Consider the following 23,111-nt stretch of genomic DNA (forward strand, 5'->3'; position numbering starts at 1 on the left):
TCCTGATCCCAATGTCCTGGGATCAAGCCCGAGGGCGCCTTGAGTATGGGGGTCCCTGCTCAGAGTGAGCTCCCAGCTTCTCTCTCTCTGCCCCTCCCCCTGCTTGTGCTCTCTCTCTCTCTCTCTCTCTCTCTCTAAAATAGTTTAAAAATTAAAAAATGAAGAAAGGGAGGCTGAAGATACTTAAAAATAAATAAATAAATAAATAAATAAATAAATAAATAAATAAATAAATAAAATAAATACATACATAGTCAAGGCATTAGACCACAGGTGAGGGCCTGATGCCCAGAGCAGCTCCAGCCCTCCGCAAGAGGTGGGGTCACTGATTAAACCAATGCGAGAGGGAGCTCAGGTGGCACCACGGCCAGGGAGTCAATGACCCCTCGGGCTGACCACGGGAACCTTAATCTCGATTCAGATCCATCTGGAATTCACAAGTTCATTTATTCTCTAGAGTACACGTCTGCATTCATCAGTACCCAGGAGAGGCACTGATGGAAAAGTCACCCTGTGGATGGAAGAGCAGTTATATGTGCTATGTGTGAATATATAAAACAGTCTGGTGATAAAGCATCAGCCAACGAGTCAGGATTAAAAAGAGATTTAAAGTTAAATTTAAGGAGATATGAACAATTGTGTTCCTCTTCCTAAAATAGAAACAAATAAGCAAAACCCACTCAGGTCCCATGGGGGTCCCCACAAGCCTCCCCATAGTAAAGGTAAGCCCTTTGACCCCTATTATTTGTAATTACAACTACATCGAGGAGGAGCCCTGTGTTCCAGTGCGGATATGCCGATAAGCCAGGGAACAGGGATTACTTGCAGGTTTGAATGGCTTGTCGCCCCACCCTGCCGCTCGGGACCATCAAACAAAATACTTGATCTACTTCTTCCTTACAAAACACTCTCAGGCCATGAATTTGTTGTGTTGGTCACACAAGGCAGGCCCAGCCCTGTGCTTCACCTCTTCCCTACATTTCTGTACAAATATATTTGGGTCATTGTTTACTTAGACTTGGCAACTTCCAGTCAATGTCTCAGGGGAAGCATCAGGTGGCCTGGGAGTGGAACGAATGTTCAGGAAACCCTCGGGCCAGGTCCTTCGTCTGATGTCACCTGTCCCCAGGCCTGGGGTCCCAGTACACTCTCCGTGGCCCTGGGCTCAGTTAGGCCCCTGTGGCCACTCACGGTCAGCAGAGAGGAAGTATGCCTCAAGGGTATGGATCCCCCTGGAGGAGCCACACTGAAGAGGTCACTAGAAATAGGTTTCTTTACATATGTACTAACCCCTGAAATCCTCTTCCTAGAAGGCGTGGCATTCTTCTTGGAGAAGGCATGACAGAATATATGACTACGCCTTTTTGCCTTGTTTTCATACATGGGAGTTGACTAAATTCAAGAATTGACCCCCTTTCACACGTGCTATGAATACAGATGAGTGACTTCAATCTACATGTGTAGCCCTTGCTTCTTAGAGCAATTCATGCCTTAAATATGTGGGAATTGAACCATATTTTAAAATGCACCATTAGAAATTCTGTGGTGGACTATTTTTTTAAAGACTCCTTAATGAGTCCCTAAGATTTTTTGGTAACAACTTTACTGAGATATAATTCATGTATCTTACCATTCACCCATTTAAAATGTACAATACCTTCCTATTACCTTCAGAGTTGGGCTACCGACACTGCAATTATTTTTAGAACATTTTCATCACTTCAAAAAGAAATCTGTACACTTTAGTTATCATCCCCACCCCTACCTGTCACCCCCTTCCCCGTTCACCTCCCCAGTCCTAGGCAAGCCCCCACAGAGCTCCTTTCTGTCTCCATAGATCTGCCTCTCCTGGGCACCTCACATGAATAGAATCATACAATATGTGGTCTTCTGTGACTGGCTTCATTCAGCATAATGTTTTCAAGGTTCATCCATGACATAGCACCTTACCAGTACTCCATTCCTTCTTTATAACAAGTAATAGTTCATTGTATGGATACGGCACATTTTGTTATATCCACCAGTTGGTGGACGTTTGAGTTCTCGCCACCTTGGCCACCGTGAATAACGCTGCTGTGCACATTCATGGTCAAGTTTTCCTGTGGACATAGGTTTTCAGTTCTCTCGGGGATATACCTGGGAGTGGGTTTGCTGGGTCAAACGGTAATTCTATTTTGAACCTTTGGAGGGACTGCCAGACTATTTTCCAAGTGAATGCACCATTTTCCATTCCCACAGCGGTGTATAAGGCGTTTACCTTTTCCATCTCTTCACCAGCACTTGTTGTTATCTGATTGTTAATAATGGCCATCCCACTCAGTGTAAATTGGTATCTGGTTGTGGTGTTGATTGCCATTTCCCTCATGGCTTGTGATGTTGAACATCTTTTCCTGTGACTTTGTATATCTTCTTTGGACAAGGCTCTGTTAAGATACTTTGCCCATTTTTAAAATTGGGTTGTCTTTTTATTATTAAGTTGTAAGAGTTCTTTATATACTCTAGGTACAAGTCCCTTACCAGATATGTGATTTGCAAATACTTCCTCCCATTCTATGGGTTGTCTTTTTTCTTTCTGGATAGTGTCCTTTGAAGCAGAAAAGTTTTAAATGTTGACAGTCTAATTTATTTATTTTTTGTTATTGTTGCTCATGCTTTGGCTTCATATCTAAGAAATCATTGCCAAAGACAAGGTCATGAAGATTTATCCCTATGTTTTCTTCTAAGCGTTTTCTAGTTTCAGCGCTTCCATTTAGGTTCTTGATCCATTTTGGGTTAGAGGTTCAAGTTCTTCCTTTTGCCTGTGGATATCCAGTGTTTCAGCACCATTGTTCGAGAAGACTATTCCTTCCCCTGTGAATTGTTTTATCACTCTTGAAATTCAACTGACTGTAAATGTGAGGGTTTATTTCTGGATTCTCAGTTCTACCTCACTGATCTATCTGGCCATCCTCATGCCCATACCACTCTGCCCCCGCACACACACCCACTCCTCTCTCTCTGTCCCCTTCTTTTGTTACCACCTTCCTTTATTATGTCTGCAGGACAATTGCTGTTAGCCGTGTAGGAGAATCCCCCGGGCTGAATCTCACGGAGTTTAGAAAGCTGCTTTCTTACACTTGGTCAGTAATGTCACCAGCAACACCTCTTTTGGGTCCCATGTGGCAATGCCTGCGACTTGGAGTTCCGGTTGCTGAGATCAAACCCAGCTCAGAACTTCAGTGGAGACAAGTGCAGAAGACCCCTCCGCCTAAGGAAGCCTGCAGGGTCCTGGGGCCCGTGCTTCCTGATGCCCTTCTTCCCAGGGCAGAAATGGGGGTCTCGGGGGCTGCCTGGTTTTCTTGGGCTTTTTCAAATGTCCAAATATCCCTAAATGTCTAGTTTTCCTGGAACTCTTCAAGCCATAGGCCAGGGTCCAGAGGCTGTTCTTTGGGTATGATTTGAGGACCTGGTGTGAGAGGCGGGAAGTCACGGCCCTCAGGCACAGCATGTCCGGGAACCGCCGGGTCCCCAGCCCCTGAACCCCGACCCTGAGCCCTGACGGCGACCCTGGACTCCCCACCCCACCCCCCAGTAGGAATGAGCCAAGGCTTGTGGAGCCAAGCCTTTCCTGCTGTGTCGGGAGCTGCTGAGCTCTGGGAATTGCGAAGTCTGTGATCCTGGGGCCATCTCTTCTGGCTCACGAGGTCTGCTAAGCAGACCAATTAGCTATAGGATGGAAACCAGCCAAAGAGTAATTTCCAGTAGATTCGGGTGTGGCCTGTTTGTGCTTCTGTTCCTCTCTCATCAGCTGCTGTTGTGGGGCAGAGGCACTGGCAAGGATTATCGGAATGGATGTCACGTGAAACTTTCCCCATGTCCATTAGACTGCTTCAAACGTAGGATTTCTCATGGGTGCAAAATATTACATTGTCTGCCTATATCATAATTGACTTAACCATTTCCTCCAAAAAGATTGGGCTGTCTTTGGAGGACAGAGCCCTAAGTTTCCAAGGTATCTCTTTGGATAAAGGTATGTGTCACCAGCATCAGTGACCAGCACGATAGTCACACCCCATCTCCCCAACAAGGACAATCCACAGCAATTCCCATGACTGAAGGGTCAGCAGCCGGGACATGGCCCCAGGGTGCAGCCTGGCCTTCAGCTCTGGTTCTTCTGGAAAATCCACAAAGCCTGATAGTGAAGGAGAATTCTGGCAGCACTGAAAAAAGAGAGGTTTTCCAGTGGGATGTGTTCAGATCCAACAGTTTAAGTAGAACAATTTACTTTCAATGCCGTTCCTGAAGGAAATCGAAGAGGAAATCCCCATCAGACACATGCCGTTTGTGTTTATCGGAACCTGAGAAATTGCCAGGTGAGCCCATATGAATCCACCCAGGTACCAGGGTCTGAATGAGTCAACATTGGACACTTCAAATGAACAGAAGGGCAGACTCAGCCTGGAAGGCTCTCTGTGCATCCAGCAAATTCCCAGCGGGGGAGCCTCATGCGTGGCCTGAAGGTTTCACGGCATCTGTGACACAGCCTTCATGGTTAACGCCCAGCATTTTTCCTGCCTCTTGACTCTTTGAGTGGCCTCTGCAGAGAGCTGCTCTCGTCATCCTTCCAGCCTTAGGACCCAGGCATCACTGCCGGGCCAGGAGGCCCTCTCCTGACTCTCTCTTTACCTATGGATTCCCTCTGTCCCCACACCCATCTCCTCACTGGTGTGAGACCGTATCCTTGAATGGGTGTCCTTATAAATACGTATCGTGTGTTCACATGCATTTTCACTAATATGACTGGTACTGGGTTCTTCTTCCTTGCCACCCCTCAGCCCTGTGTGGTCGCTGTGGGTAGAGTTTGCTGATCCTCAGGCCTCTGTCCGTTTGATGTCACGAGAACCCAAACCACCAGGTGAGAAAGACACCTGCACAGTTTTGTCTGGCTCTGGCTTGCTGAGATTCTAAGCATATGTTACCTGTGTTATCTTTGTGTTTCATTCACAAGGAATTATTCTCCTCAAGATGCACGTAATGTTAGATGATTCCTCTCTGATCTATCAGGAACCACCCACTAAGACTGGGGGCTCTTGAACATCAGACATTTTAGGGCCTCTCCTTTGGATCCCACAACATCTCTGGGTGGGGGTGCATGTCCCACCATCCTGAAAAGGTCCTCCAGGTGTCCAGGTCACGAGGATGCTGCGGTCTCACCCCACAGCACACATTCACCGGCCTCCTCCCTGTGCCTGGCAGGGCCCAGCCAAGGAGGATGCCATCACCCTCCCCACTGGGCCTGCCCAGGGCTCTCCACGCAGGATCCCTGCAGCCCTCTCCCCTCCCACAGGTGAGCTCATAACTTCTTCTTCCCAGGTCCTGGGGGCCAAATGGCAGGCTCAGCCCCTGTGCCCTTTCCAAGCCCCAAAATGCAACACGTTCATTCTGCTTCTTTGTGCCACGACAGGGCATCAGCCTTAAAACTACAGAGTTTTTCCAGATGTAAAAGAGGTCAAGATCTTAAGAATAGTAAGGTCTGGCTCTCTTCCTGGAAGGAGGAAAATACCTTTCATTGTCTCCTCACCAGCTATGAGCCCACTCTGCCCCCACCCCTCTAGGATGAACAGAATTACTTAAATAAAACACCCACAAAACTAAACAACCAAAACTTCTCCATCTTTCAGCTAGCATCCCGCTACAATGATATTTATTGAGCACTTCCTATGTCCTAGATGCTTTGCCAGGCACCTGATTGAAGCAATCGCATTTCATCTTCACAAGGATGCTGTGAGGCATGGACAAGCGTCTCCATTCTCCACAGGAAGCATGCAGGACTGCAGAAGAAGGGAACTTGCTCAGGGTCGGGCAGTGGGGCCAGAACAGGCATCCGCTGGATGAACACGGTTCCGATCGGCGTAAACACTCTGGGCTGAATGCACTTTCATAACCCGATGCCTTTTAGAAAACTGCGTCCCATCTGCAGAGCCTTCCTCTTGTTAAAGCTAAAGACGACTCAGTATGCAAGTAGGCCTTGCTGGACTCTTCTAGAACCTTCTGCCTGCCCCTCCCAAGGGATGTGTTCCAAACCTGGCTCTGCCAAAGCTCCCGAAATTCACCCTGTCGTGTCTTGCGCTGCGCTGGCCTTCCTGCCTTCCTGGGGATGAACAGGGCTGCGCTCTTTCCCAAAAGGCTGACAGAAGTTCAGCCACGAGAAAATCAGTCTCCTACTTCTTCCTCCTCTCACTTTCAGGGGGTCCTTTCTCTTTAGTGATAGAACCTCTAGTGAAGGGAAAGCCCAACAGTGGGTATCACAAACTGCCCCTTTACACACGCATGAGTGTACACACACACACACACACACCCAAGAGAAACTCCCAGATGCCCTGAGGTCTTCCACATTTGACTCTGACTCTGGGTTCTCACTTCTTTTGAGGCCAAACTAGCTGGCTGCTCTGCCATCCCTCGTGCCTTGGTTGTGTTAACTTGCAAAAGCAGGAAGCATCACTCATCTGCCGTATGTTTCCATCTATGGGAGATTAATTCCATAGGACAGACTTACAAATCCACTTGTTGAGAGGCAACGTGGGCACATTTCTTCACCATGGGAATGCTAATGACTGTGGGCCTGCAGCCTCGGGCACAGGGCAAGCATTTCACATCCATTGCCCCTTTTAGCACAAGAGTTCCCCAAGCGGGAGGTCAGAAAGCAACTGCTCCAGTCTGATAGAGGAAGAAACTGAGGCCCTTTTACTTCTTAAAATCCAAAAATGTCAATACAGTCCCAGGAACTTAGTGCTCCTGAGGCTGCTGGGGCCAGAGGTTAGTCTGCAGAGGGAGTTGATGCTGGGGCAGTGCCTCCCTGGTGCCCTGGGAGCTGGGCTCCCAATTCTCCCAAGGGGGGGATCCTGGCACAGACTTGCCCCCTCTTCTTTTTTTCTTCTTCAGAGAAGTGGGCAGGGCACAGGTAGGGGCCTCCACCTATGCACCCATTCCCATAACCAGGCCACCTGCTAGGCAATACCAATGGGCTTTTCAAGCGTCCAACACAAAATAACCCGTGATAGGCCCACTGTATGCTGTCTCGACTCCAGAAGAAGCACGTGAGTGTCCATCAAACCCTTTTCCCAGAGAGGTCCCCTCATCCACGAAGGACATGGTGAGGTCACTGGGGATTCCTAATCTCAGTGCCCTGCTTCCCCCCTGGCCAAGCTGATACTCTCAGGAGACCCGGGTTGGTGTCTGCCCCTCCCCAGCCATGAGACGGCAGATACCCTCTTGTCCTTGGTCAGAGCCCCCAATGGGCACCATGAGAGTGCTTTCCTCCTCTGTATGCTGGCCTCAACCCCAGCTTCTCCCTCACCCCGTCTCATCTAAACTCCCCCAGGGCAGGCTGGAGGCTCTTTCCACCTCCTGCTCTCCCCGCTCTTCCTTGGCCTGGTCTCCCCTGCGATGTGATGGGCAGGCCCCCATGAGAGCAAGCGAGAAGCTGGAAGGAAAACAGCCACCACCAGACAGGCTAGGCAGGGCCAGTTCAAGATGCCGGCAGGATACAAACCCTTAAAGACTAGCGCCTCCTACCACCCACCCATGCCTTTCGAAATAAAGGCAACTTAACACTGCAAACAGGTACAACAAAATCCAGGACTCCAACAAATCCTGGTTTCCCATAATAAGTCATTTGAGGCCCTTTTCTTTCATTTCAAATTTCAAACTCTTCCCCTCCCCAGTTTTTGGAGACATAAGCAGAAGTTTGATGTAGCTGTTAGGCAACGTACACCGGGCTGGGGAGGCAGGGAGGTGAGGCAGGGTGTGGGTCCCGGGGGTCCCGGAGCCTCTGAGGAAAGAACAGGCCTGGGTGGAGACAGGCACGTGCGGGGGAGAGGGAGCTTGAGCTCTCAGAGGGGCAGTGCATGGCAGGGGCTGCAGGGGTGGTGAAGGCCCATGGAGATGAGGTAGGGGAGAGGGGCCTCTGCAAAGCTACCAGAGCCTCCTCCCCATTGTGCTAACCTGGGCTTGCAGCCAGCCACGCTGGGTGCAACACCAGTCACTGTCACTCTGTCTCGGGGAAGCTTGGGGCCAGCAAGCTAAAGCCCAGAGCAGGCCCAGGCCAAGGTCAGCTCCCCACAGGAAAGCAAAACAATGATGACTCACCAAGTGGCACTCCCAGGGAGATGGGAGGCTAGGAGAGCGCTTCTCCACAGCTGCGGCCGCTTGGAGCAAGGCTGCCCACACCGGATCTTGTGTGCTTTGCTCACGCCTGGCCCTTCCACTTCACATGACTCCAGGCTCTAGTTCAGTCACTGCGCTTGTCCTGGCCGTGGGGAGGAAGAGAGGTAAACTCAAAGTTGTACTAGTCAGTGACACTGATGACACTCCCAACGTTGTGCAGCCATCACCGCTGTTTTTAGAACTGTCAACACCCCAAACAGAAACTCTGCACCCATTAAGCAATAACCCCCCAGTGCCTCCACGCGGAACCCAGTACCTCCAGTCTACTCTCTGTCCTTCTGCCTTTGCCTGTTGTAGATAGTTCATCTCAGTGGAACCAGGTAGCATTTGTCCTTTGGTGCCTGCTCTCTGGCTTTTCTCACTCGCCATAATGCCCCTCAAGGTTCATTCAGGCGTGTTGACGCGTGTGTCAGAATTTCCTCTCTAAGGCTGGACCATATTCGACCGTAGGTAGAGACCACATTTTGTTTCTCCACACGTATGTCTGCGAATAACGCTGCTGTGAACACAGGTGTGCAAGTATCTGCTTGAGACTTGCTTTCACGTCTTTTGAGAATATGCCCAGGAGTGGAAGTCTTTTAGGCTTGGTGCTATAGTAATTCTAGGTTTAACTTTTTGAGAATGGCTTACACCATTAACGTTTTCTTTCTTTGGTTGTAATGTTCTGTTTCAAGAGTCTAAGTTACTTTGGCGACCTTCTTAAAACTCTTCCCTAAATAAATAAAAGTAACAGAAGGTCCTGAAGTATTTCTGAAACAAAATAAACTCCGACTGTGGAGCAGTATGGAATCTGGGGAGGCCCTCAGGGAGGAAAGTCACCTTCCGGCGCAGTCCCAGCCTGCGTGGAGATGCTGCCACCTTCTGTCCCAATGGCCACCGCCCGCCGCTGCCGCTGGAATGGCGGCCCGTGGGAGCAAAGCAGAGGGTGTCCCCACAGATCCCAGCCCCCGCTTCACCCCAAGAGACAGAGGCCGGGAGGGACCGGAACTGGACGCCTGCGGAGGGCGGAGGCTCGGGGCAACCCGCTTAAGGAGCCCGGCCCCGCGCAGGCGTCCACGACCGCCAGGGGGCGCAGGGGAGCCCGCCTTCGGCAAGCGGGCGGCACGCCAGGGGCCACCACCTGCCGCTCCTCTAATCCTCCGACGGACCTCCCACCTCCCGCCCCGCCAAAGGTGGCGGCGGGATTCGGGGTCCCCTGGCCGCAAGCAGAGGTCTCAGCGCGGGGCTGGGGAACTCTCGGGCCCAGCGCCGCCTAGGGCGTGGGGCAGGGAGCCTGAGGGTCTCGGCCATTACCGGACCCTGAGACAGGAACAAATGTTGACCACACCTAATTGTCTGTCACTGCGGCCCTACGCTAAGAGTGCCCCCTCATCATGCTTCGTACCTGTTTTTCTCAGAGGCCACGGGTTCCTGGAGGACAGGAGCATCAGACACCTCTGTCCTGCGCAGAGCGGGCACACGCACCCCATGTCCCCCAGCTGTTCCACGCATAGGACTTGGTGCTCAGAGAAGGTTGGGTGGAATGAATGAATGAATGAATGAATGAATGAATGAATGAATGGGAATGAATCTGCTCCCACATGGTGTAGAGAGAAATGAACTGGAAGCCTGGCCCCTGGACTCTGGTGTCAACACTGCCACTGATTTCACACAATCAACCCACAGGGTTTATTGGTGCCCAAGGGGTCCAGGCCCAGGGATGCTGAAGTGATCCCCTTTAAATTTATTTTAAGGAAAATGCAAGCACAACAGCCAGAATTGGGGGCTTTGGGCCATAATGCAAAATGCAGTGTATGTAAATATGAATACATAAATATATATTGGAAGATGAGGTAGCAAAAAGGATATTGAAATGTTTTTCATTTTATTAAAAGCTCATTAAATTTCATCAGATTTTTATTATTACACTGTACTATAAGGGAATTTCCTTGTTTCAAAAAATACACACCTAAATATTTAATACAAGGGGCATGGAGCTGCGAATAACTCGGAAATAGTTTAGAAAAAAAGTACCTTTTGCAAAAATTATAAATTAGAAGAAAAAAGTTCATGAAAAAAATCGATAAGTAGGGAGGGGCTATTTGACAGTCTGTTGGGGGTACCAGTAGGAATCTAGCCCTGGTGGGGAGGGATGGAGTTGGTGCTGGGATGTGGGCTTTGGGTGCATCCATAACCCATGGAGTAGAGGCTAGTATAAACCTACATCCAGGACAGGCTGCCAGGGCGATGAGAGAGGTGCAGTCTCACGAACAAGGTTTAGGGGCTGCCTGGGTGTGGGAAAAAAGGTTGTAGGGTAGGCAAAGCCCCAGATGACCCAGAGCTGGAGTGTGGGGTGGCGGTGAATTGAACTGATTCAAAGGCCTAGGTTGTCTGCAGAATTGGCACCTCATTTACCCATAATCCCTAGGAGGAGACAAGGTTTCAAGGGAGCAAAGTTACCCTCTGGCTCATGGCGGTCCTCTCAGTGACCACATCTGTGCCAGTCACCATCCTGGGCCTGTTGCAGTTCTCTGAGGTTTGGAAAACTCTAAGGCAGGGGGCGAGATCCTGCTCTCTTCTTTGGTCAAGAAGAGACTGTAAAGATGTAAGCCTGGACTTACCGAAGGCTGTGGGTTGGGCCTGTGGGGACATCTGGTCTGAGTGAGGAAGGGGCAGGGGATAAACCATTCTACGTGATGCCTTCCAGAAACCTTGACAGAGGCTTAGGAAGCTCAAAGCCACAGATTTGCTAGCTTTATTCATGTTGATACACAAGCCTCTAGAAACTCCTGCATATTTAGGCAAGAAGACGTATACAGAAATGTTCACTGCAGCATTATTTGTAAAAATAAAAAATCATCTGCTAACCAGAAAATGGAAAAAAACATGGTAGCAGCCTCCTCATCCTCCAGCTCTCGTACAGCTGCCTCCCGCATTGAACAGGGCTGAGCTGCAAAAATATACTGTGGAAATGACATTGTGTGACTTCCAAGGCTAGGTGATAAAAGGCATTGAGGCTTATACCTTGCTCTCTTGGATCACTTTTTCTGGGAGTAAGCCAGCCACCATGTCACAAGGACACTCAAGCAGCCCCCTGGAAACGTCCATGTAGCAAGGGACTGAGGCCTCCTGACATCAGCTTGGTCTGAGTAAGCCATCTTGGAAGTAGGCCCTCCAGCCCATCAAGCCCTGAGATGATTAAAGCCCTAAGCCAAAATCTTTAATGCAACTCTCCAGCCAGAACCACCCTGCTCATTTCTGACCTACAAAAACTAAGATAACAAATGTTATTACAGTTTAACTATAGTTGTTACTAAGGCATTTATTAGGGGGCATTTGTTGCTTTGTATGTAGCAATAGCCAATACAAACGTTATATAATCATACAGTGAAATTTTCATCTATTTTTATTTTTTATTTATTAAATATTTGAGAGAGTGACCGTGAGCAAGTGGGGGTGGGAGGGGCAGAGGGAGAGAGAGAATCTCAAGCAGAAGCCCCACTGAGCACAGAGCTTGATCCCACTCAGGCACCCCATATTTTTTAAACATTTTATCTTTTATAAGTAATCTCCACACCCAACGTGGAGCTCAAACTCACAACACTGAGATCCACTGTTGCATTCTCTACCAACTGAGCCAGCCAGGCACCCCTACTCTGCTTGTTTTTAAAAAGGGGTTAAACAGGCACATCAAAACTTTAATGGAGAATCTGTGTGAACTCTGTGTATTTGGCACATAACAGGCTCTCAATATGCTTGTTGCTGCACTCTTCTCTGGTTTTGTTTCCTTTCCTCAGATACCCAGCTGAAGTTCCCCTCATTTGATAAACAGGTATTCTTCCTAGTTTGAATATTGTCACAATATTCTCATTTGGTAGGACGAGTCCTTCTGTTCTCACAGTACCAGTTGGAGGAAAAAGCCCATCTCCTCTTCAGGACACGAGGTATATATATATATGGGCCAACCCAATCTGAATGCAGAGGTCACAGAAGGTGAGCTTGCCTCAGTGACCTCTACTCTATCTTCCAAGCACTAACTCTGAGGGATGGGGTCTAATTAGGCACGAATGAAGTGGAACTTAGGGAAAGAAAATGCCAACCTGAGCTCCTGGCACCTCTACCCAGCAACCCTAAGGTCTCAGGAAGATTTTATTTTGGCGCCTGGGTGAAAGAACTTTTTTTTTTTAAGTAACCATAGTAAGCCATAGATTTATATAATCACATGAAATTTATCCCTAGAAATAAAAATTGACAGCTGCCTCCACTCATACTAGACAAAATATATATTCCTTGACTTCTGAAAAGCCGGGGGGGAAAGTTCACATTAACACCAAGGACTGTGCCAGGGCACCCATCACTTGCCAAGTTGCTTAAATTACTGGCTTATCCAAAATACAGGCAACTTTTCTGTGCCTGCAAGTCTAGTAGGGCATATATTTAAATATGAAAGAAACAGTGAAATTCAGAGACACTGGAATTAAACAAGGAAAAGAAAAGTTGTAAGCCCTTGCTAGACCAAGTCAGTTCAGTACTCCACACTGATGAGCACCAGCCCCTCACCCCCGCCCTCCGCCGCGCAGGGGATTCTGGGATCTGTTTCCTTGTTAATATACAGGGTGAACTGTTGTGCCTTGCAACACACCTGAAAGCTAGGAAGCCAAGCAGACCCACTTTGGAGAGAGAACAAAAAAATAGACATTTGTTGGCAACATCTTACTATCCCACATTAATTCGCCATCTTATGCCACGTCTTCACAGACCTATTCTGAAGTGTCAACTACTGCCTTTCCCCATCCCAAAGGATTTCAGAAAGCCTGAATAGCTTTAGATTTCAGCAGGTCCAAGTACTACACCTTAAACAGTGGTTCTGTGTGGCCAAGGGTGTTTCAGCTTACCCTTTGAGAGCCTGGCAGAGAACAAGGTCCCCTTTCACTTGACCCTCCTTTGCTAATACGAGGCTGTTTGGCTGGGCCCAGCACGCCATGGGGCAAATGTTCAGGCCAAGAATAGTCTTCATTCTTCCAGTGAAGCTTTGAAAGTCTTCTAAAGAACACAGGAAATTGTCAACCCTTATTTTCTGTTGAAAACGGCTGACACTAAACTTTGAACATTCTATGGATTAATCCCAAATCATGGGAAGCAATTTGCTTGAAAGAAGCAATTTTTTTCAGCCATGTCAGAGATGAGATACTCTGATAAACCATCTCAGTATTACTTGCAAAGAATGACATATTTTATAACTCACATTACTGGCACTGCAAAAAAAAAACCCTTTTCATCAAAATTATCTTATCTCCATGGTGTGTGCCCCATTGTCAAAACATACTTCACTTAGTAACTCCAAAAGGCTTTCTGCGTCTACAAAGAAGCAGGTCTAGAGACTTATCAAAGCACCATGCAAACTTACTAAAAATACACCATCACTTAAAGCTGGGGAAAAACAATACTCTTTGTCATGGGCCCAGCAGCACTGCTTCCATCAACATCCAAGGATAATCTCTCAAGGTCCAGATATCCTCACGAGCAGTCAGAATGTAATCTTCACTCTGAACCAGCATGGGAGATATGGGCCCTAATTTATAGCAAAGAAACAAATGTTCAGAAAGGAAAGTAACATGCCCAATTCACACAGAGATGGGATTTGAACACAGATGATTAATGTGTTCGGGGTTTTCTAGCACATACCAGGTGGTCACATGGCATAAGACTGAAGCACATAGGCCCTGATGTCATCACCAAGACTGGTTCAAACTCCAGCTCTGCCAGTTACCACTTGTCTTGTAGGTAAGTCACTAAACATCTCCAAACCTGTTTCCAGTCTGTAAAAGGATGATACTGCTATCTATTAAGGGTTAAATGAAGATAATGCACAAAAACTAGTTAACTTACCATCTGGAACATAGTAAGTGTCCAATACATGGATAATTGTTATTATTACAAAAGGGTAGGGAAAATATCCTGAATGAAACACAGGGACTTCTGTTTACATTTGCAAGTTTTTTTTATTAGAAAAGACTTCAATTTACTGGAGTTGCAGACAATAATTTTTCCTTTCACATCAAACAGTATACCACAGCAATCTTCACTAGGACATCCTTGGGGAGTCAACAAAATTATTAATGATCTACATACTACCTAGATCAATGGCTTCCAAAGTGGAATGAGCTAAATAATTCACTGGGACTTAAGAGTGCTCAACTTTTCCCCCCCACTTTAAAACTCTGTTTCATAATGTTCACAGTAACATAGTAGTACATGCACACAATTTATATTGTACAATTGTAATTATGGATACATGCTGAAACATATTTAATAAGGAAACAGGATAGTTTGGAGATAGTGATCTAGATGACTTGCTAAGTCAACATTCTGCTCTTGCCACATTATCAGGCCATCTTATACGCTTTCCTCTTGCTTTTCCTTCACTTACTATACACCAACCTCCACATTACTAGGTCAGTTTCTCCAAGAGGATAAAAGGCACAAAAGGTGCGGGGAGGGGAAGGGGATCCTCAGAATGTGCAGGTGGTACAGTGACACCAAACTAATGAGTCTGAGAGGCAGGAGCCTGTATGTATCTCTTCAGCTTTCAAGAGTATGACCTAAATTACATAGAAATAAGCCATATGTCCAATCAATTCATTTATCAACTTCCCTGGTTACTTGTGAACTTGATAACGCGACAAGTAGATCTCATCCCACTAGGTGGCAGTAAAGCTCTATCATCGCGGTGTCCAAACCAGTCACTGGGACTGGTGTTGACTTGGTCGATCCTGCATACTTAGAAAGATAGTGGTTACCAAGTTACTTCAATTATGTAATGCTACTCTAGACAATGGAGACTAGGCAGTGCTTGTTTTGCTGTTTACAAGCTGGCCTTTCCTTATGCATTCCTGAATGTTACATGTATTATGAGTGGCCTTTCCTTATGCATTCCTGAATGTTACATGTATTATGAGTGATCATATAGCAGTTCTCAGAAATCCATAGGCCATATAGCAAAAATAGCCTTCAATATGCTTGAAAAGTCAACAATCAAAAGACCCAGTAAGATTGTGCAGGTCCCATACCAGATTCAGGCAACAGCTTAGGTATGACATGGATAAGGATTTGTGCAAGTTTTTACTAGGGTAGTAGAATAAAGGTGACTTACAAACTTACCACAATATACAGAATTTTTAAATGGTAACTATGAAGACCTGTTTCTAGGAGTAATACTTCACTAGTTAGGCAGGTGGTCTATACAAAGTTTTTCATTTTGCATTCTCCAAATTCAATAGGTTAACTCCATAAAACCAAACCTTTCTGGTTACAGGTGTTAATCCAATCTCTCTTAACATAGGAACCAAAACAAATAAAAAACCCCTGCGTATTTTACCCTACAGTTATTCTGAACACCTGATTCTAGTCTTGGACTAACAGGCAACTTATTTTTAAAAAGCCACTCATACCATGTTATGTTCTCCAATAGCAGAAGGCATTTTAGGATTAACAAAACTTTTCCAAGACAATTTTTAACTAGTGATAGCCATCAAAAAAGAATAAATGTTTATTGTGGTATTCCTAAATCATGTTTTTAATGCCTCATGAGATCTACTTTAAATATAGCAACCCTGGAGTGAACTTACATGTAAAGTCAAGATACTATAACATGAATAATCCATGTTTTACATTTTGGATCTATGTATCTTTGAAAAGCAGTAAGGATCTTTCAAGCATACTGACTTATTTAAATTCTTCAGCCTGTGAAGCCAACAAAAATAAGAATTAGCAGTTACTTCCTTCTGCTTGGATCATTAATTTTAAAAAGTAACAAACATAGTGAAACTTTTTAAGGTAATGAACTTTGGATTGCATTAATTATACTTAAAATGCCATAAAGCATTATCTGTTAATATCTATATCATTTGACCTAGTGAAATTATACCACTTTCCTTCCAGTTAAAAAGTTTCAGTCTCCAGGGACATGAGAGTTTACCTAATGTGAATGAGTTGGGATTTTTCTCAGAGGAATAACATATTAATGAGATAGTAATGAGTAGAGATAGTGTATATATCTCCTAAATTAGAAAACGAATACATAACCATTCCAAATGAAATAAACATGCAAGAGAAAAGATGAGTTACAATTGTGGAGGAGGCAAATTCAAGTTGAAAAGTTTCTTCCCAAACATATTCTAGTCCTGTGTATCAGCTGTAGAATATTGAAGAGCCCACACTCTATTACATCACAACATCGTTTATTATGTGAATTTTTTACAATACAAACAAAAAAAAATACAGAAATGCAATATATGAATACAGCTAAATGCAGAACGGTGACTTTTTTCTTTTCAAGAGGCCATGATTCCCATTTCTAGTAAAATAAAGAGACGGCACATAGGTAGAAATAGGTTGGTCGTTAGCTTCACAATTTTGCCTAGAAATGATCTATAAATGCATTTTCCCCCCTGCTACTTACCATAAAGTGTAAAAAGGGAATTAAAGGAAAGTTTCCTTGTTGGTTCCTACCATATGAAAGATGCTATATTCTATTTTAGCAGGGCCAATATATGGAAAATACCTAAATAAAATGTTATTACAAAAATGAAGCAGTAATGAGATTCTGGCTAAAGAGGGCACTAAATGAGAATAACATATATTTAAAGAATCCAAAACAAACAAATAAACAAAAAAAAGGTTGTTATAAAAAAGCTCTAGGTGCATTGTAAGCATATAGGATTTTTTTTCCATGTGTATTTTTAAACAATGGAAGTGTCAAAAAATAGGGTCAACTGTGTTAGACTAAATTACATTATTGTATATGCTGCACTGAATGGAACCTTTGTATTATAACTATCATAGAGAAGCATAGTTTGCATCATATTATGGCAATTTATCCTCAATGAAAACCTTCCAGAGTCCTTTTATTTTGGAATATCCTGTAAACAATCAAACCACCAGAACATGATTGTACAACAGTAAAATGTTTTCTTGCATTAAATTGAAGACATCTGTTTAATTAAAAAAAAAAAAAAAGAAAAGAAAAAAAAAAGAAAATGTAGGAAAGGTACTTAGAGCTGTTAGTTTCTAAGTACACAACACCCTAGACAATTCAAGGCATCTTAATCTCCATCAAGAACAAAAAAATAATAATTTTTGTCATGCTGTTAAATCCATCATTAAGGATAAAATTGGTGCAAATTGGTCAAACGGATCCAACAAACACTGATGTCCAAGCTGGCATATTGGCAACTAATACGTAACTGGTGGTCAATAGAGGGTTTAAAAGATCTTCCCTTTCTTCTTGTTCTTTTCCAAGGTTCTAAATGGTTAAAGGAAAATAATCAAAATGAGTACCCACGTGATACACATTACAGACAATATATGATAGTAGCAATGGCTAATACAGCTACAACTGTGTTAGATTTTCCAACACTACTTTTTTATTTAAAAAATTAAAAGGGGTGCCTGGGTGACTCGGTCAGTTAAGTATTGGACTCTTGACGTTGGCTCAGGTCATGATCTCAGGGTTGTGAGATCGAGCCCCGTTTTGGGTTCCACACTGGCTGTGGAGCGTGCTTAAGATTCTCTCTCCCTCTCCCTCTGCCCTCCCCCCTGCTCTCTTTCTTCCTCAAAAGTAAATAAATAAAATTAAAAAAAATATACATATATACATATATAAGGTTTTAAAAGTGAATAATGAGGACAATGGAAAACTGTAACAACTGAATAGTTGACAAAATTTCAGGATAAATAGTAAAAATAGGACAAAACCCATTTTTAATGTATGCGAACAATTCTTTCCAGATGAAATAGTGTGAACTGAAAAATACCAACTGACATCAAATTCAGTATCCTTTTCTTTTACTGCCATTTGAATTCTGAATTACATTTGCTTTTACCAGTAGATTTTCCTCTTTGCTAGGGAAAAGTTAATAGAAGGACAGTATTATAGAGCAAATATCTAACCTTGAAAATATTTAGCAGTGAGGGTAAACTGTAGAATTCTTAGAGGGATACAACTTCTCAGTTTTTAATGGGACTAACAAAAATAAGAACAAAGTCAAGGCACAAATAATACCGAGTTTTGTGTAAACTAAGAACAAGTAACTCATCAGTTGTTATTTGGAATTAGATATCCAAAATTTTATCTTAAGAAATAATTTTTATTCTAAAGAAATAATTCAACAAAAACTAAAACACACCCCTAAATGTATAAAAGATCTTTGTAGCAGTGTTTTCTATGCTTGCCAATGATCAAATACAACTATCTTGTCCAACTGAAGGGAGGAGATAAGGAATTGATTATGGTGAGTCAACTAGGCAGAATGCTATGAAGTTATGAAATCATAATCTGAAGACTGTTAAGTCATGGAAAATGTTTGTAATGAAAAGAAATACTGTTAGAGTAGACAGATTGCATCCATCTATATAAAAATATTCATCCATGAAATTAACTGTGCTTGGGTGATAATGGGTAAAGTCTTTTATTTATTTTTTTTAAAAGATTTTATTTTTTTATTTATTTGAGAGAGAGCGAGTGCACAGGAACCAGGGGAAGGGCGGGAGCGGGAGAAGCAGACTCCTCACCGAGCAGGGAGTCCGATGTGGGACTCGATCCCAGGACCCTGGGATCATGACCTGAATTGAAAGCAGACGCTTAACCGACTAAGCCACCCAGGCGCCCTGGGTAAGGTCTTTTAAAATAAACAAGACAATAATTCCTTAAAACATCAATACACACATTTCTTAGGAATCTGATATTAATTACCTGGACGAGTTCTGTTGTTCTAAAATACGTTGTTGGGCTTCCCAGTTTGCTTTCTCATCTTCAAACTGACGACGCTTTTCCTCTAATTCTTTGTGCTGTGCTTCCAAATTCTTTTTCATTTGCTCATGGCGCCTTTGGAGCTAAATCACAGCACGATATATAAGATAAAACTGTTTAAGAAATCAGGAGCAAAGTATGTTTCACCCAGGCATCCTAATGTTTAATAAGCACTGAGTTCTTGTGCTATAAATTCAGAATACGACCTGGAAAGCACTGTCTTAGAATTTCTCCTTCTGTAGGACTTGCCACCCAAAAGGCCAGTCATCCAAGAAAATGATTTTGGGAAATCGGGGAAAAAAGTGCGATGAGTTTAGAGTTCTGTTGCGCTTTACAGTGGACATATCCTATCTTATTTATAATCTCACTTTTCATTACTCATAAGCATGCAGAAACAAGGCAAGGAAGACATCACTGTCCTCATTTTACAGATGAGCGAACAGTTGCAGAGTTTAAGTCACTTGCCCAAGATCATTAACCAGAAAATCGGAAGAACCAGGAATGAATCCGTCTACTAATTCCAAATTCAGAAAGCTGAGACAAGTGGAAAGAAAGCAGGTAGATAAGGACTTAAGGAGCTCTAAGATCACAGTAAGCTTCCCCGATTCCTATAAAAGCAGCAGTTTCTCAAATGTTAGTCTTCATACAAATCACCAAGGGTGCTTGTTCAAAATATAGTATACTGGACCTTACCCAGACATACTGAATTAGAATCTCTTAGTGTTAAGACTAGAAATCTGCATTTTCAACAAGCCCTAGTGATTGCAAAGCAGATATTTTCCCTACATTGAGAATTAATGCTGTGAAGAATGCTGGCTGAGAAGTAGAAACACTCTTGCAAAGTAACTGCAGAAACAAATGGCTTATGTAATGGTTCACTAAATACTTTCATTTAGGCGCTAGTCAATCTATTTCTGAAGAAAATAGTCACACCAATAAAAAAAAAATCAGGTTGAATCTAAATACACTTAATATCTAAAAACCATTCAAAGCTTTCAGATGTCCAGGAATCATGTTCTATTAATGATCATATTACATCAGTGAGTTAACATCTTGAATTTGGATTATAGTAAAATTTTGCATATAATTTGTTTTCTCGATTATTTTGTAAACCACAAAAAGTGACTTCATATTTATTCCTACTGCAAATATTTCATGCGATTCCTACAAAACAAAACCATTTAAGATAAATTTAAGCAAAAATGAGTCAAATTTGAGATATCATCTTCCTGATTATAGCAAACAAGTTACTAAGAAAATATCAGAAAACAGGAACACAGGAAAATGCCTCTAGATATTAAAAAAAAAAAAACGCAAGGGAATCATAAACACACAATTCACAGTAGTTACCTCAGAGAAGGAGAAAGAACTACCACAGGGGAGAGGCACACAGGGCCTTAAATGAACTAATGAGGTCTTATTTTTTAAGCTGGGTAGTAAGTTTGCAGGTGTGTTCATCCTTTATCCGTACATTGATGTTACATATAAGTATCTTTTGTGTTAATTGCATGTAGGTAAAAAGTACAGGTTACAAGCCCTCTCAAGAGATGCTGGGGTTAGTGGTCTTCCAAAATTCTGACTTGTTCAGATTTTAGAAAGGCAGTATTCCTTAGAAAGGTGTATATACTACATTTATAAAACACCTTCTGGACTGTCCAGGGTAGCAGCTACCTTAGCATCAAACATATTACTATTTTTTGCAGTAAATTTTATAAATAGTCACACCAAGTGGAATAAAACTATTAGTTCTATGTCTGGTTTTGCAGTTTCCAGAGCTTGTTAGGATTTAGGATTTGAAACTGTGGATACAAGACTGTGGACTTGTCTAGTGATTAAGAACAAACTTAAAGAATTAATGGGTTCAACTTACAACAATATGCAGCACTGACCAAGTTAATTTATCCTTCCTCTCATGTATAAAAAGGGAGACGGACAGGGGCGCCTGGGTGGCTCAGTCGTTAAGCGTCTGCCTTCGGCTCAGGGCGTGATCCCCGCGTTATGGGATCGAGCCCCACGTCAGGCTCTTCCGCTATGAGCCTGCTTCTTCCTCTCCCGCTCCCCCTGCCTGTGTTCCCTCTCTCGCTGGCTGTGTCTCTCTCTGTCAAATAAATAAAATCTTTAAAAAAAAAAAAAAAAAAAAAAAGGGAGACGGACAATAGTATCTACCTCATAGGGTCATGGTGTGGATTTAACGACACAATACATTAAGGATGCTTAGTACTCTGCCTGATGCACTGTGCTGCTGGATATTAGCAGCTGTGCCCTAAACAAACATTTCTACCACTAATTAACTTGAGAAAAAACTATATTAAAACAAGGTTAAATAGGTCTCTTCACCTATATATTAACATACTTAGATGGCTTACAGTATTAGGAGAAACTTGGCAGATCTCTTTACAGGTTCTTCCAATGCTAAGATTTCATCCTTCAAAGAGTTAAGTTTCTCAAAACTCTGTTTTCACCACTCATAGAAATCATAAAAACTCCTGAAGGGTTTTTCAGCTACAGTTTCATAATTATTTGTTTATAACATTTACTCTTAGGAGCAGTTTCTAAAATATGTCTATAGCAAATGTAAATTCGACTACTTTTAGATTTTCAATGAAATCTAAGTGTAGAGGTAATACAGACTCTTGATTATTCCTGCTTTTATTCCCCCTGTTAGATTTTCCAGATTACTCACTAGTTAAAGGATAGAAACTCAAATGGACAGAGTTAATAAAAGGCTGATAAATAAAAAGACTAAACTTAATCTCTAAAATGTCATCTTATTAATAACAGATACTAGGGATACTATTCCTGCAGTGCTTTGCAGTCTCAAACCAGAAGGAACTATTCCATATCTTTGCTGCATTAAGTTTATGACAAATGTAACAACAAAGTTGTTGTTGTTGTTGTTTTTAAAGATTTTACTTATTTATTTGACAAAGATAGACAGCCAGTGAGAGAGGGAACACAAGCAGGGGGAGTGTGAAGAGGAAGAAGCAGGCTCCCAGTGGAGCGGGAGCCCGATGTAGGACTCCATCCCAGGATCCTCGGATCACGCCCTGAGCCGAAGGCAGACACTTAACAGCTGAGCCACCGAGACCCCCCGTTTTTGTTTTTGTTTTTGTTTTTTTTAAAGTAAGAGAGCACATTTAAAGCCTAGTAATTTAAGAGTAATCTAATGTGGAATATAAACATTTCCTCAAAATTACTCATTATTTTACTCACTCCATGCATTCTATTTAGTGGATTAAAATACTTTTGGTTATTTAGTCAAAGAGAGTATCAGTATTTTATGCAGTAATTACAAAAGCAACGAGATCAACCATAAGGATGTAACAAAAATAGATCTGAAACCCCTTTTATTTATTTATTCGACAGAGATAGAGACAGCCAGCGAGAGAGGGAACACAAGCAGGGAGAGTGGGAGAGGAAGAAGCAGGCTCATAGCGGAGGAGCCTGATGTGGGGGCTCGATCCCATAACACCGGGATCACGCCCTGAGCGAAGGCAGATGCTTAACCGCTGTGCCACCCAGGCACCCCTGAAACCCCCTTTAATACATTTAGATACAAATATTATTAGTGGAACCACATATAAACACAGGGGTCTCACTGAATTTTAACATTAAAGGTCATTTTAAAAATACTTCATATTAATATCTATCAAACCAACTATTACTCAATTCTCATATTAGTGTTTTTTTCCCTCCATCTTTCACTTCTTGAAGGAAGTGTAAGGAAATGTCTTCAAGGTCTTTCTGATTTACAGAAACTAAATGTATGCCTCAACATCCAAGGTAGTAGATAAGCTTGCTGGGATGCTTTGTCACTATTCTACCAAATTGCTAACACTGGCAATTACTCTGACACTATATTATAAACATGCCCAACTCATTTACGACAATATCACATTCCTTCTGTTTTCTCCCCTTTGGCCCTCTGTAATTTATCCTGGAAAGCCCTTAGTTCAGTTAAAGTTCTTTCTTTTGTTCTCTCATTCATATGCAAATAACTCTGGTTTATTATTATTATTATTATTTTTTTAAGATTTTATTTATTTATTGACAGAGATAGAGACAGCCAGCGAGAGAGGGAACACAAGCAGGGGGAGTGGGAGAAGAAGAAGCAGGC

At 43.3% G+C, this 23,111-nt stretch overlaps 1 protein-coding gene and 1 long non-coding RNA gene across 4 annotated transcripts in view; both read right to left on the reverse strand.

The window, feature by feature from the left end:
* The window catches only part of LOC103658980, a 95,259-nt gene extending 86,553 nt beyond the window's left edge, over positions 1-8,706 (reverse strand). Inside the window, exons 1-2 of the long non-coding RNA XR_567370.2 lie at positions 8,462-8,706; positions 8,128-8,287 (exon numbers count right to left, since the gene is read on the reverse strand). This is a non-coding gene — a long non-coding RNA (uncharacterized LOC103658980). The remainder of the gene's footprint in view (positions 1-8,127; positions 8,288-8,461) is intronic.
* Positions 8,707-16,407: 7,701 nt separating this feature from the next.
* Positions 16,408-23,111, reverse strand: part of SEPTIN7 (septin 7) — a 122,256-nt gene continuing 115,552 nt past the window's right edge. For all 3 annotated transcript variants that reach the window (XM_040644104.1, XM_040644105.1, XM_040644106.1), the window contains 2 exons: positions 18,938-19,077; positions 16,408-17,488 (listed from right to left, as the gene is read on the reverse strand). In XM_040644104.1, the coding sequence (XP_040500038.1) occupies positions 17,449-17,488; positions 18,938-19,077 (180 nt within the window). In that variant the 3' untranslated portion in view covers positions 16,408-17,448. The remainder of the gene's footprint in view (positions 17,489-18,937; positions 19,078-23,111) is intronic.

The sequence above is a fragment of the Ursus maritimus genome, unplaced genomic scaffold (assembly GCF_017311325.1).
Source record: "Ursus maritimus isolate PB19 unplaced genomic scaffold, ASM1731132v1 scaffold_3, whole genome shotgun sequence".
In the NCBI taxonomy this organism is placed as follows: Eukaryota; Metazoa; Chordata; class Mammalia; order Carnivora; family Ursidae; genus Ursus; species Ursus maritimus.